This window comes from Ictidomys tridecemlineatus, chromosome 11 (assembly GCF_052094955.1).
Source record: "Ictidomys tridecemlineatus isolate mIctTri1 chromosome 11, mIctTri1.hap1, whole genome shotgun sequence".
NCBI lineage: Eukaryota > Metazoa > Chordata > Mammalia > Rodentia > Sciuridae > Ictidomys > Ictidomys tridecemlineatus.
In genome coordinates, this window is record NC_135487.1 from 130,987,296 (window position 1) to 131,003,590 (window position 16,295).

The window sequence follows — 16,295 nt, forward strand, 5'->3', positions numbered from 1 at the left end:
TGGTATAATTAGCTATACACTTGGAAGAAAATAGTCACATTGCTTAATAACAGGATAAATTCTGAGAAATGCATCAGTTGGTTTTGTCATTGTGTGAACATTGTAAAGTGTATTTACACAATCTCTGATGGCTATGATATCATTAGGTGATATAATCTCACAGACTATCGTATATGTAGTTCATTGTTCACCTCAACTATTAAGCAGCACCTGACTGTAATTAGCATCCCATAAACCATATCCAGTAAATTCCAGATGAATTAAAGATCTAAAATGTGAACAAAAATGTATTAAGAAAATGTAGAAGAAAGCCAGGAGGTAGGTGAACTTTCCTGAGCAAGGCAGAAGTCTAGGAACTATTTAGAAGAACATTGGTAACTTTAACAACGTAAAAATGAAAACTGTGGGCTGGGGTTGAAGCTCAGTGGTAGAATGCTAGCATGTGTGAGGCATTGGATTTGATCCTCAGGGTCAATAAAAATAAATAAATAAGTTGGGTGCGGTGGTACATACTTGTAATCCCAGTGGCTCAGGAGGCTGAGACAGGAGGATTGCAAGTTCAAAGCCAGCCTCAGCTAAAGCAAGGAGCTAAGCAACTCAATGGTGGGGCACTAGGCAACTCACTGAGACCCTGTCTCTAAATAAAATTCAGAATAGGGTTGGAGATGTGGCTCAGTGGCTGAGTGCCCCTGAGTTCAATCCCTGGTACCGAAAATAAATAAATAAATAAATAAATAAAGTAAAATATTATGTCCGTCTACAACTAAAAATATTTTAAAAAATTTTTGTTGTTGTAGATGGATAGAATGCCTTTATTTTATTTGTTTATTTTATGTGGTGCTAAGGATTGAACATGTGCTAGGCAAGTGCTCTGCCACTGAGTTGCAGCCCCAGCCCAACAACTAAAAATATTTAATAAAAATGAAAACTGTATAGTAAAGGTAATATAGATGGTGATAATATTCTTTTTAAAAAATATTTATTTCTTAATTTTAGGTGGACACAATATCTTTACTTCATTTTTTTTTTTTTAACGTGGTGTTGAGGATCGAACCCAGTGCTCCATGCATGCTAGACGAGCACGCTACCACTTGAACCACATCCCCAGCCCAAGAATATTCTTAGTACATAAAAGACAAAGGACTTAATCTTTTTTTTTTTTTTGCTGGGGTGTGGGGGGGTGGTTACTGGGGACTGAACTCAAAGGCACTCAACCACTGAGCCACATCCCCAGCTATTTTGTGTTTTACTTAGAGACAGGGTCTCACTGAGTTGTTTAGCATCTTGCTTTGCTTAGGGTAGCCTTGAACTTGTGGTCCTCCTCTCAGCTCCCTAGTCACTGGAATTACCATGCCTGGCTTAATCTTTGCATACTAAAAATTTATCAGAAAAGGACACCTTGTATTAGTCTGCTCTATGTTGCTTTAATGAAATACCTGAGATAACTAATTTATGAAGAGAGGAGATTTATTTAGTGATAGTTCTGGAGGTCGAAAGGCATGTTGCCTATATCTGCTCAGTTTTGTTTAGTGCGTGTATGGGAGTTAGTGCATTGTGAGCCAGGAGACAGAGGGAGGAGGAAGTAAAGGAAGAAACATGATGGGTGAGTTTCTACAATCCCTTTCAGGGGTATGACCCCTATGACCTAGGAACCTTCCATTAGACACCACCTCCCAAAGGTTCAACAACACTTCCCACTAGTGCTAACCTGAGGATCAAGCCTTTAACAGTGGACCTTTGGTGGACACTCATATTAAACAGTTAAATGATATCGAAGCCATAGCCCACATTATTCATCATAAAAATATGAAAGCTATGAAGAGTCAACTCTTATTTCAGATGACTTCCAAATCTAAAAGGAAACATAATGCTAGGGAAAACAAATGTATCATTTTTACCTTTAAGATTTGGTAAAAATAGGGGCTTGGGTTGTGGCTCAGTGGCCTTGCACTTGCCTAGCACTTGTGAGGTACTGGGTTTGATCCTCCAAAAATAAACAAATAAAATAAAAGTATTGTGTCTATTTAAAAAATGTTAAAAAACTTGGTAAAAATAAAAAAGACTTAGTATCCCTTTTCTGAAATGCTTAGGACAAGAAGTGTTTTAGATATATATATCTATCTCTTGTGGATGGCATTCAAGTATAATCACAAAATACATTGTTTCCTATACTTTAAACATATAGTTTAAAGCAGGGCATAGGTGCACGCCTGTAATCCCAGCAACTCAGGAGGATTGGGTGTTCAAAGCCAACCTCAGCAACAGCGAGATGCAGCAACTCAGTGACACCCTGTCTCTAAAAAATATACAAAATTGGGCTGGGGATGCCGCTCAGTGGTTGAATGCCCCTGAATTCAATCCCTGGAACTCCCCGTACCCCCAAATATAGCTTAAAGGTAATTGTGTTTTGACTTTAGCCCATTACATTGAAGTCAGGTATGAGATTTTCTACTTGTGCTCTCATATTGGCACACAAAAAATTTTGGTTTTTTGGAGCATTTCACATTTCAGAATATATATATATATATCTGTATATATAGTTGTCGGTGGACACAGTACCTTTATTTTGTTTATTTATTTTTATGTGGTGCTGAGGATTCCCGGTACCTCATATGTGCAAGGCAAGCGCTCTATCACTGAACCACAGCCCCAATCCCACATTTCAGATTTTTTAAAACTAAATTGAATGCCAATGAGTGAAATAGGTTTTCTGATACTGGGTTAGTTTAGGTATGTCGTGTTGTGGTCTTTTTAGAATGTAATTTAGTAGTAACCATCAAAATTTTAAGTGCTTGGGGTTAGAAATGATGGTGGAATATGATGGACATTATTATGCAAAGTATATGTATAAATATACGAATTGGTGTGAATATACTTTGAATATAATTTTAAATTAAAATTTGTTACTGCAGGAAAAAAAAAGAAAAGAAAGCAAGTTAACATTGTGCAAAGAATGGGTCTGAACACCCCCAATGAATATTCATTGTAAATGGAAATGTGAATCATTGCTCAATGGTTTCTTGTAGAAATATGAATCATTGCTCAATGGTTTCTATGTTCTCATTTACTAATCACTTTATAAAAATGTGGGAAATAACGTGAAACTGTTTTCAAGTAATTCTAGCAGTTATTAAAAATTTAATAATATCAAAAATTTTAAGTGCTTATATGCTTAGAAACAAATTTCACTTTTAGAAATACATCCTAAATAGCAAGAGTACTTAAAGCGGGCTGGGGACGTGGCTCAAGCGGTATCGCGCTCGCCTGGCATGCGCGCCGCCCCGGGTTCGATCCTCAGCACCACATACAAATAAAGATGTTGTGTCTGCCGAAAACTAAAAAATAAAATATTAAAATTCTTAAAAAAAAAAGAGTACTTAAAGCTTTATATGTAAATGTATATTATTTATAATAATGGTACATTATTTATAATAGTTAAAAATTGGGAATAACCTTAATGTCAGTCAGTTGGAGAATGGTTGAATAAAATATGATACATTTGGAGGCCTGCAGTGTCAGACAGAATGAGTTGACATAACCAAAACAGACCGGAGCTACTGCTGTAGCCATGGCCCACGGAAAACAGTGTGAGCCCATCCCAATGTGAACAAGCAGTACAACTCTGAGGGTAATGGTCAAGGTGATGGGTTTCTGCTGCTGCCCACATAAGCAAAGGGACTTGGAGATCATGCTGCTGAAGCAAACATAGGCAAACAAGAAGGAGCCCAAATAGCTTTGTGTCTAATTCCTTTGCACTTTGCCTATGAACTTGGAGTCAGCTCCACCATGCTCATGATTCCTTGTGTATTGCTTAGGTCCCAGCATCGATGGCATTCCCTTTGCCTTGAGTCTGTAGGAGGTCCCTTTCATGTTTCCATACTTCAGGTAGCCTCTCTTTCCCCTGGACCACTCCTGGGACTGAGAGGTTACTTTATCCTAGTGGGTTTTTTTTTTGTTTTTGTTGTTTTTTATCCCTGTGGGACATATCCTAAAATATTAAAATTTGCTCTGTAACATAAAAAATTCCAAATATATACATACATACATACATGGTACATAGTTAAACAATATGAATCAAATAACATGAAGTCATAAAAAAGAATGAGGTAGGCTGGGGTTGTGGCTCAGTGGTTGAGAGCTTGCCTCGCATGTGTGAAGCACTAGGTTCCATCCTCAGCACCACATAAAAAAATAAATAAATAAAATAAAGATGTTGTGTCCATCTACAACTAAAATAAAATGTTTTTAAAAAAGAATGAGGTATATGTGTGATTGTATATTATTTATAATTTTATATTATATATAATATACAATATCTATGATATATATTTAAATGACAAAAAAGAAGTTGCAGAGCAAAATTTCATTTTTACTATGAAAAGAGGTATCTGTTTTTTATTCCAAAGATAAGTATATATAAACTTAGAGAAAATTGATAAAGAGATAAGATGTACCTGTTAGCAGTAGTTACTCCTGGTAGATGGAATTGAATTGGAAGGAGAGGTGAGTTGTTAGGAGCAGGCAAGAAAGACAAAGTGAGGGACTTTCAGTTTTACTCTGTTTCTTCCTTTTTTTAAAAAAAAAACTTTTATTTACTTTTCAGTACTGAGGATTAATCTAGGAGCACTCTACCATTGAGCTACAGTCCCAGACCTCTTTATTTTTTATTTTGAGACAAGTGTCACAAAGCTTCACAGGTTGGTCTTGAACTTAATGATCCTCCTGCCTTTGCCTCTTGAGGACCTGGAATTACAGGTGTTCAGCACCCAGTAGCTTGCTTGCTTGCTTGCTTGCTTGCTTATTTATTTATTTATTTATTTTCGAGACAGAGTCTCACTGTATTGCCCAGGCTAACCTTGAGCTCATAGTCCTCCTGTTTCAGCCTCCCAGGTAGCTGGGTGTATAGGTTTGTGCCAACATGCCCAGCTTCAGTTTTACTCTATATAATTTTATTTTAAGTATTTGAATTTAGGTTATTATTAGTATCAGGCTTTTCAGTTTGCTTTTCTAATTAAAATATATAAAAGTAGTTCAGTTATATTTGTTGCATGAATAAATGTATAAACCAATATACATTTATAAAGGTATAAACCAATATGCATTTTGTGTATGAGTTTGTTTTAAATTAATATTATGTCACTGTTAAAAGCTTATTATGATCTGGGTGCAGTGGTGAAAGCTTGTAATCCCAGCGGCTTGAGAGACTGAGACAGGAGGATTATGAGTTCAAAGCTATCAGCAAAAGCAAGGTGCTAAGCAGCTCATTGAGACCCTGTCTCTAAATAAAATACAAAACAGAGCTGGGGATGTAGATCAGTGGTCAAATGTCCCTGACTTCAATCTCTGGTATCCCCGCCAAAAAGCTTATTATGGCTCGAGAGCCTGAGGCAGGAGGATTGTGAGTTCAAAGCCAGCCTCAGAAACTTAGTGAGGCCCTAAGTAACTTAGTGAGACCCTGTCTCTAAATAAAATGCATAAAGGCCTGCGAATGTGGCTTATTAGTTGAGCATCCCTATTCAATCCCTGGTACCTAAATAAATATATAAAACTTTTTAAAAGTGAAGGCTACAGAATATGGTACTCCATATTCTAAACTTTACTAAATGGGGAAAACTGAAATATGGTAAAACCATTTCCCAATGTGAAAATTCAAGGAGACCAATATGGATATGAATATTTGGTAGTTCTAATAAATAACCGAGATTTTATCTATAGCTTGAACCTTTCATAGACCCAAGCAGAGATCTTATTTTTTAAAATGTTTTTCTATGACAGAAATGACATCAGATGTACCATCATTAGGTCCAGCCATTGCCTCTGGAAACCCTGCCCCTGGGATACAAGGTGGAGGAGCCATTGTCCAGAGAGCTATTAAGCGGCGACCAGGGTAAGTTTGAGTATAGTGTCATGAATATTTCTCCTATAAACAACACTGATTGAGTTAGTTGATCAACCCACTTGGTTAATCCTAACTGTCTCACTTCAACTACTTACTTAGTATACTATGATCATATATCTCCTTAGCACCTGGATTTTTCCTTTTATAGAATTGATGTTTTTATCTAAATTTCTTATAAGTAATTTTTTTTTAAAAGCGAAAACCTACAAGATGAAGGACTGTGGCTAAGCACAGAGATTTCACTATTGCTGAGAAAACTATTGGCTGCTTTCATTAAGCTTTTAATCTATTCTCAAAATCATTTTGATAAGCTTCTTCTTTTTTAATATTTATTTTTTAGTTACAGGCGGACACAATGTCTTTATTTTATTTTATATGGTACTGAGGATTGAACCCAGTGCCTCATGCATGCTAGGTGAGTGCTCTACCTCTGAGCCATGACCCCAGCTTGATGCTGAACTCTGGAATATTTCTTTTATAAGTTATTGATTACTTTTTGTGATATGGAACACAGAGCTCATTTCAGTTCCAAAAGTATTTATTAAGTGTCATTAGTATATGACATTGTACTGATTGCTAATAGGATCCAATGATAAATGAGATATACTCCTTGTTTCCTATTTGCTTGAATTCTGACAAGGCTAATCATTGCATATATAAATAAATATAAGGGGGTCTGGGGATGTGGCTCAAGCTGTAGTGCGCTCACCTGGCATGCGTGCGGCCCAGGTTTGATCCTCAGTACCACATACAAAACAAAGCTGATGTTGTCTGCCGAAAACTAAAAAATAAATATTAAAATTCTCTCTCTCTCTTAAAAAAAAAAAAAAAATATATATATATATATATATATATATATATATATAATATAAGGGGGGACTGGGGTTGTGGCTCAGCGGTAGAGTGCTTGCCTAGCAGGTGCAGGGCCCTGGGTTTGAGCCTCAGCACCACATATAAAAATCAGTAAAATAAAGGTATCATGTCTAACTACAACTAAAAAATAAATTTAAAAAATATAATACAAGGTAGATTACACCAAGTTTTATAAGAAAGAAACGAGTATAGTGCCTTTAATATATGAAAATACTGCATTTAGTTGGTAAAAAATGGGAAAAGCCTAAGAAAGGAGGTTGCTTTAAACGGGCCAGGAATGATGGATAGTATTGTGTCCGTTTTAAATACAAAATTTTCCTTTTTTCTTCGTTTTTTTTTTTTTTTTTTAAATAATGTAGTTAATAGCCAGGTGCAGTGATGCATGCCTGTAATCCTAGTGGCTTGGGAGGCTGAGGCAGGAAGATTGCAAGTTCAAAGCCAGACTCAGCAACTTTAGCGAGGCCCTAAGCGACTTTGGGAGACCATCACTAAATAAAATGCAAAAAAAAAAAAAAAAAAAAGGGGGGCTGGGGATGTGGCTCAGTCATTAAGTGCCTCTGAGTTCAATCCCTGGTACCAGGGGAAAAAAAAAAAGTAGTTAATATTATAACTAGTTGCTATCAGTAGTAATGCAAGAATGATCCTTGGGTTAAGTAATGAAATGAATAACATATTAAGACTTGTTATATGTACAAGAGTTTTATAAATTTTAACTCATTTACTGAGGCATGAGATGAATAAATAAATTTCTAACCAAAGTTAGTAAGTGGCAGGATATCAATCTAGGATGTGAATCTTAGGAGTTTAGCATTAGCTTTCACTCTCTAAAACAATGTGTTGTAGTTACGTATAGTAGCAAACAGAAAAAATGTAAATATCAAAATTAGGGCATCATTTGAGAAAGTTATATATAACTTATATATATATAAAGTTAAACATATATATATATACATATATATATATTTTTTTAATGTTTATTTTTTAGTTTTCGGCGTACACAACATCTTTGTTTCTATGTGGTGCTGAGGATCGAACCCGGGCCGCACGCATGCCAGGCGAGCGCGCTGCCACTTGAGCCACATCCCCAGCCTGAGAAAGTTATATTTAAAAATGGAATACTGTATAGCTATTAGAAGTGACAAATATATATCAGTACAGGAACTTTCATATATTAAAGGAAGTAATAGTATATGTAATATTTCACTGTCAGGAAAAACAGAATGTGTGCATAGTGAAAAATTAAAAGAATACTTATCAGATTTCTGGATAATGGGTTTATGGGTGACTTATTTTCTTTTGTTTTTCATTATTTTCCAGATATTCTTAAATGAATATGTATTATTATTAATCAGAAAATATATTGTCTTTTAAGTATTTTTTTTAAAGAAAGACTAGAAAATATAGAAGTTTAGAAAGAACAATAAGATGGCCGAAGTCAGCAGTCATAGATTTTTTAGTGTATTTCCTTCAGACTTTTTTTAAAAAAGTTTTTTAGTTGTGAGTGGACAACAATATCTTTATTTCATTTTTATGTGGTTGCTGAGGACCGAACCCAGGGCCTCACGTGTGCTAGGTGAGCACTCTACCACTGAGCCACAACCCTGCCCTCCTTTAGTCTTTATATGTAAATATCTTAAGATAGTTATATAGTTTATCATAACTCAATCTTTTCTCCTACCATAGCCTTTATTTTCATATTGTTACATATTATATATTAATGTGATTTTTTATGTTTTTGTGGAAGATGTGCTGAATTCCTATTATGAGACACTTAAATTGTTTTCAATATTTTTCTATTATGTATAATACCACAGTAAACTTATTTGTACATAAAACCTCTCACATCCCAATTTTAAGTTATTTCTCTAAGATAGATTCTTAGAAATGGAGTTATTAGGTAGATTGATAGGATTTTTTAAGACACAATACTGTTTTTTACATTCTTCTTCTTTTTTTTTTTTTTGTGGTGTTCAGGATTGAATACAGTGACTCACAAATGCTAGTCAAGTGCTCTATCACTGAGCTGCATCCATAGCCCCGAATGATAGGATTCAAAAAAAAACCATTTATTTTTTAGGTATAGATGGACACAACACAATGCCTTTATTTTTAGGTGGTGCTGAGGATCGAACCCGCCCGTGCTAGGAGAGTTCTCTCCGCTGAGCCACAATCCCAGCCTCTGATAGGATTTAAATTTTTTTTTTAATATTTATTTTTTAGTTGTAGTTGGACACAATATCTTTATTTATATATGGTGCTGAGGATCGAACCCAGGGCCTTGCATGTGCTAGGCGAACACTCTACCACTGAGCCACAACCCAGCCCCTTTAAAATATTTTTTTAGTTGTAAATAGACACAGTACTTCTATTTTTTTATTTTTAAATATATGTATTTTAGTTGTGGATGCACTTTTTTAAAATTTATTTATTTTTATATGGTGCTGAGAATTGAACCCATTGCCCCCCATACACTAGGCAAGCGCTCTACCACTGAGGCACAACCACAGCCTAGCAGTACCTTGTGGATGAACCTTTATTTTTATTTATTTCTTTTTATTTGGTGCTGAGAATCTAACCCAGTGCTTCACTCATGCTAGGCAAGTGGTCTACCACTGAGTCACAACCCCAGTACCCAAAATGATAGGATTTTGACAGATGATCAGGGAAGGAAGAGGAAAAAACACTTAATTAATGCCATGTACTTCATATGTATTCCATCTAGAGATCTATAATACCAGGTTATCCCACTAGTAGAGATGCTAAGAGTGAGAGTTGGGGATATAGCTCAGTGGTAGAATGCTTGCCTAGTTAATCAGAAAGGTTCTGGATTTGATCCCCAACACCACACACACACACACAATTCATGTAGAGATGTCAAGAGTGATAACTGGGTTAAAGTTGTAACATGAGCAGTGTTTTAGTTTTAAGAGTATGGAGATTAACAAGAGATTGGCCTACTCTATTACCCATAATCTTCTCAAGTCCCTTAAAGTGAAAGTTGCTTCTTTCACTGAACATCCATAGCATGCATATATATATATATATATATAAATATTTATTTTTTAGTTGTAGTTGGACACAATACACTTTTTATTTATTTATTTTTATTTTGTGCTGAGGATTGAACCCAGGAACTTGTACAGCTAGGTTAGCACTCTACCACTGAGCCACACCCTAGCCCCAAGTCTTTTTTTTTTTTTTTTTTTTTTTGTACTGAGGATTGAACCTAGGGCCTTGTGCATGCCTAGCAAGCACTCTACCAATTGGGCTATATCCCCAGCCCCCAATAGCATATTGATTGTGTTCCTCAGACAGCATTTTTCCATTCTTACTTGTTTTATATTTGTATTTGTCTCTACAAAAAGCCTCTTCAGGGCAAGGTTTTTGTTTTTACCTCCCTCAGCTCTGTATCTTGAGCATAATGTACATTATATATTTAGACTAACAACTTCTTGTCTTATATCACTCCCTTATGTAATATTACTGTTTTGAAAGATGTTCAGAAAGCTGTTAAAATGGCTTAGAATAGGCCACAGAAATAAAAAAATAGATCTGAGGCACAAGTTGTAGCCTCGTGATAGAACACTTGCCTAACATGTTCAAGACCCTGAGTTTGATCCTTAGGGCTGTACCAAGAAAACAAAACAAAACAAAAAAGACCCCAGTAAACCCAGAATTATTCATATATTAATTAAAAAATTGTTTTATTTGTTCTGCTTAGTTGTACATGACAGCAGAATGCATTTCAATTCTTTTGTACACAAATGAAGTGCAACATTTCACTTCTGTGGTTGTACATGGTATAGAGACATACCATTCATGCAATCACACATGTACCTAGGGTAATGATGTCCATCTATTCCACCATCTTTCCTATCCTCATAATCTCTCCCCATGCTCCCTTTTGTCATATTAATTTTTTCTTGTCCTTTTTGAGTGGATTCCTATTCCTTTTTTCCCCCTCTCCTTTTCTGACAGTACTGGGAATTGAACCTAGACATCTTGCATGCTAGGCAAGCTCTACAATTGAACTACCCCTCCAGTCCTTCTTATTTTATTTTGAGATAGTGTCTTGCTAACATGTTGCCTTGGCTGGCCTCTAACTTGCATATTCTTGCCTTAGTCTGAAGCAGCTAGGATTACAGATGTGAGCCACCATGCTGGGCTCCTATTCCTTTTGTAGAGGTTGTACTCTGATGCAAACCTTTGGTAAAGATAGGCTGCTACTCCAGGGAGGTGTTGAGGTAGTAGTAGGTACCCTTTTTCTATTGTCCAGCTTCTTTGCCCAGTTTGGCAATATGAGAAAAAGGTAACGTAGCTTTGTTTGATTTCTCACTTCCTTTTTTTTCTCTATTTGAATAAGTGTATAGGTAGGTATATTGAGAAATATTAATTTCTTAATGTTTTGTGTGATAACTATTGATAAATAGGCTTATAGTATTTCTTGTTGGCTTTCCCTAGGCTGGATTTTGATGATGATGGGGAAGGGAACAGTAAATTTTTGAGGTAAGAGTTTGGAAAATTTTATCTAGATTTCTGATACTAAAAATTAGTTGATGATCTTTATACTTCTGACTTGTAATATTTTTGTTTTTTGGACAAATGAAAGTATTTCATCCTAAAACTATACATTTTCATATTTATAATGTCCAGAATATTTTCAGGAATTCTGTTAGTAATTTCAGAGGCATGCCCTCAGAAGAGTTCAGAGGATTTACAAGACCCTCTATTGATGCATAGTTTAAAAGAACAAAAATTAATTATGTCCATAATTATGTGTATTGACTGCATGGTTATTCTACTGATGTTGCCTAGACTTGCTCATAAGACTGCATTCAGCCTGTTGGTCAGCTGAGAGACTCAGTTGGGATGCCTGTGTATTTTTCTGTTGTCTTTTGCCTTCAAGGAGGTGAGACTGAGTTTCTTCGTGTGGTGATGGCTATAGTACAAAGGGCAATTTCCAGGGTGATTAACAAACCTCTGCTTCTATGACATTTACTGATGTCCCATTGGCCAAAACAAACCATATCTTCATGTCTTGAATCAATGTTAGAGATGGCTACACAAGGAAGTGAATATTGGGAGGAATAATTTGTTAATGTGCTGGTCTGTCATACCCTCTGAAACATTGAAAGATGGACTTTTTAATACGTTAATGAAGGGGTTCTTCCAGAAAGGAAGGATATTCTTGCTGAATAGTAATTGCTTGGCTTGTTTTCATGTAAAGAAGCAGTAAGACATAAAGAAAGGAAGATAACCTGATTGAGCCTTCGTTTTTTTCTTTCTGAAATTGAAAATATTACCTTGATAGTTTCTACATTGTCAAATAATAGGTGCTAGACAAGTAAATTAAAGGAGCTGTGTTTAAAAAAAATTATATGGCTATGTGGCTACCCAGATTTCATTTATTCATTTACTAGTTTGTTTTATTAAATAAGTTTTTTAGTTGGAAAAGTAATATATTTATTGCAGAATTGCAGATGTTAACATACAGTAAAAGTACACCATCCTTTCACTTGACCCTCAGACTTCTTCCCCTTAGATTTAAAAAAAATCTTTAATAGCTAACTTTATTTTTTATATTTTTTATTCTAATTTGTTATATATGGTAGCAGAATATATTACAATTCATATTACATATAATAGAGCACAATTTTTCATATCTCTCTTGTATACAAAGCATATTCATACCTTTGTGTCTTCATACATGTACTGAGGGAAGTGATGTCCGTCTCATTCCACCATCTTTTTTTAACCCCCTTGCCCCTTCCCTCTCCCTCCCTCCCCTTTGCGCTTTCTAGAGTTTGTCTAAGCTTCCCATGCTCCCCCTCCCAACCCCACTATGAATCAGCCTCCTTATATTTGTGAAAACATTCGGCATTTGTTTGTTTTTGGGATTGGCTAACTTCACTTAGCATTGCACTCTTTAGCTCCAGCCCATTTACCTGCAAATTGCTTGATTTTATTCTCTTTTATTGCTGAATAATATTTCATTGTGTATATATACCACTTTTTCTTTATCCATTCATATACTGAAGGGCATCTAGGTTGGTTCCACAGTTTAGCTATTGTGAATTGTGCTTCAGTAAACATTGATGTGGCTATGACCCTGTAGTATGCTGTTTTTAATCTGAAGAGTGGGATAGCTGGGTCAAAAGGTGGTTCCATTCCCAGTTTTCCAAGGAATCTCCAAACTGCTTTCCATATTGGCTGTACCATTTTGCAGTCGCACCAGCAATGTATGCGTGTACCTTTTCCCCCACATCCTCGCCAACACTTAATTCTTCCCTTTAGATTTTTATAGTTATTGAGTATCCTTCTGGAAATAATGCATATACAAGCATCTGGAAGTGAATATGTGTGCACATACACACATCATTTCCCCACTTTTTATTTATTCATTTACTTATTTTAAAATTTTTTTTGTAGTTATAGATTAGTAGCATGCCTTTATTTTGTTTATTTTTATTTTTTAAAATATGTTTTAGTTGTAGATGAACACAATACCTTTATTTTATTTATTTTTATGCAATACTGAGAATTGAATCCAGTGCCTTACATGTGCTCGGAAGTGCTCTACCACTGAGCCACAACCCCAGCCCCTATTTTGTTTACTTTTATGTGAACTAAGGATTGAACTCAGTGCCTCACCTGTGTTAGGCAGGCACTCTGCCACTGAGCTACAGCCCGATCCCCATCATTTTTTATTTTTATGCAGAGGATGTTTGTATTGTGAATTGTTTGCCCTTGTTTAGTTTTATAATGTTTAATATAGCCAGTAACATTAGTATGTTACTTTATAGTAATGTTTAACATTAAGATTTACATTTCTAGTTTTGACTGAATGATGAACCTTGCTAGATCCTCTTGAAAATAACTGACTTGGTCCCTCATAAAAAATACTTAACAAATAAGAGTAATTCTCCAAGAGGTTTCTTGGAGAATTAGAGGGTTTCAATAAATGATAGGAAGGGAAGAAATTTCAGGGTTTTTTGCCAATGATAGACTTTTTCAAAGATCTCTTGAGAATTCTTAATTATAATGATAGATGCTATTAGTGGAATTGTGTTCATGAATGAAATATAGGTAATCACTAATATTTATTTATACCCATCAATTAGATATAATCCTGAATTGTTGATTCCATAAAATCCACTAGTCCAAAACTATAGTCATGTGCTTTGCATAACATTTTGGTAATCAACAGACCACTATATGACAATGGTCCCATGAGATCATAATAGAGCTGCAGAATTCCTATCACCTACTGATGTTGTAGCCATTATAATATCATGCTCAAATGTTTGTGGTACTACTAGTATAAACATACTGTGCTGTTGTGCAAAAGTATAGCACATGTAGTTATGTACAGTACATAACACTTGATAATAAATGACTGTTATGTGTTTATATATTTATTTTTAATTTTTTTTAAAGAGAGAGAGAGAGAATTTTAATATTTATTTATTTTTTTTAGTTATCGTCGGATACAACATCTTTGTTTTGTATGTGGTGCTGAGGATCGACCTGGGCCGCATGCATGCCAGGCGAGCGCTCTGCCGCTTGAGCCACATCCCCAGCCCCTATTTTTACTTTTTATTATTTTATGTTTGCAGTACTGTGGATTGAACCCAGGGTTGCTTTACCACTGTGCTACATCCTATTCTTTTTTATTTTATTTTGAGATAGGATCTTGCTAAATTGCTGAGGTTGGCCTCAGACTTCTGACCCTCCTGCCGCAGTCTTCCAGGTTCCTGGGACTATAGGCATGCACCACCAAGTCTGGCTTATTTTATTTTGCTGTGCCAAGGATTAAACCCAAGTCCTCTTGTATGCTAAATCCCTCTACCACTAAACTATATCCCTAGCCTCTATTATTATTTTAAAATGTGCCTTTTTTTTTTTTTTAAACCCTCTGTACTGAGGATTGAATCCAGGGGTGCTCAATTATTGAACTACCTCCAATCCTTTTTAAATTTTGAGACAGGGTATCTCTAAGTTGTACAAACTGGCTTCAAACTTGCAATCCTGCCTCAGCTTCCCCAGTAGCTGGCATTATAGGTATGTTCACTAAGCATAGCAGAGTGGGCCTATTATAGAGGAAAAATGGCTGGGAATGTAGCTTGGTAGTACTAGCCTAGCATGTGTGCTCCCTGGGTTTGATCCCCAGTACCACAAAATAGAGAATAGTGTTTTTGGAGTTAGGTGTTTCTCCCTCAGTATATCTTTGTATAGTAGAAAAGAGGTTATCTATCTATTAAATAGTTGGGATGAATGGAATGAGTTTTCTTGGTCAAGGAGAGAAAAATGCATTATTCAAATCATAATTTAAAACTATCCTTTAAAAACTCCTGTACATCAAAGGAAGCAATCAGCAGAATGAAAAGATAGCCTATGGAATTAGGAGATATACTTGCAAGTCATGTATCTTAGAAGGAATAACATCTAAAACACTTAAAGAACTCCTACAATTTAGCAATAGCAATAAAAAAAAAATCTTGATTAAAGAACAGACAAAGGGCATGGTGGTGCATCTGTAATCCCAGCAGCTCTGGAGATGTAGGCAGGAGCATTACAAGTTCAAAGCCAGCCTCAGCAACTTAGCGAGGCCGTGAACAACTTAGTGAGATTCTGTCTCAAAATAAAAAATAATATGAGCTGGGGATGTGAGATATGGCTCAGTAGTTAAGTACCCCTGGGTTCAATCCCTGGTACCAAAAAGGGGCAGGGGAAGCAGGTCAAGGACTTGAATAGATACTAAAGAGATACAAGCACATGAGGGATATTCTAGTAATTATTGGAGAAACACAAATCAAAACTATAATGAAAAGTCATTTTTTACTTATTAGGATAGACACTATTAAAAAAAGCAAAAACAAGTACTAGTGAAGGTGTGCAGGAATTAGAACTCTTGTACACTGTTGGTGGTAATGTAAAATTATGCAGCCATGATGGAAAAACAATATGGTGATGCTTCAAAAAATTAAACATAGAGTTAACCATGATTCCTTAATGCCACTTCTGGTATATATCTAAAAAGAATTGGAAGTGGTTTTTTTTTTTTTTTTTTTTTTTTCCTTTTTTGAGACAGTGTCTCTTGCTAGGTTGCCCAGACTGGCCTCCAACTCATGTGCTTTAGTGATCTTCCTGCTTAAAGCAGGATCTTTAGGAGTTATTTGCATACCCTACATTCATTGCCCTATTTTTCACAATAGCCAAGGGGTGGAAGCAACTCAAATGTCCATCTATAGATGAGTGGGTGAGGAAAATTCTTGGTATCAAAAAACAGAAAACAACAACAACAAAAAAAAAAAAAAGAAGAGAAGAAAGAAAAATTTTTCATTTTTTTCTTAGTTATAGATAGACACAATACCTTTATTTATTTATTATATGGGGCTGAGAATCAAACCCAGTCCCCCTGACATGCTAGGCGAGTGCTCTACCACTGAGCCACAGCCACAGCCCGAGTAATTTTTTTTAAAGAATTTAACATCTATCTATCTATCTATTTATTTATTTTATG

General features: G+C 35.6%; 1 protein-coding gene across 10 annotated transcripts in view; it reads left to right on the plus strand.

The window, feature by feature from the left end:
- The window catches only part of Arnt (aryl hydrocarbon receptor nuclear translocator), a 74,826-nt gene that overhangs the window by 22,685 nt on the left and 35,846 nt on the right, over positions 1 to 16,295 (plus strand). For 5 of the 10 annotated variants that reach the window (XM_078027623.1, XM_078027624.1, XM_013361160.4 and 2 more), the window contains 2 exons: positions 5,776 to 5,887; positions 11,234 to 11,278. The exons of 1 other annotated variant lie outside the window; for it this stretch is intronic. In XM_078027623.1, the coding sequence (XP_077883749.1) occupies positions 5,776 to 5,887; positions 11,234 to 11,278 (157 nt within the window). Of the gene's footprint in view, positions 1 to 4,603; positions 4,698 to 5,775; positions 5,888 to 11,233; positions 11,279 to 16,295 lie in introns of all 10 variants that reach the window. 4 more of the 10 variants (XM_078027626.1, XM_021730422.3, XM_013361161.4 and 1 more) reach the window with 2 other exon arrangements.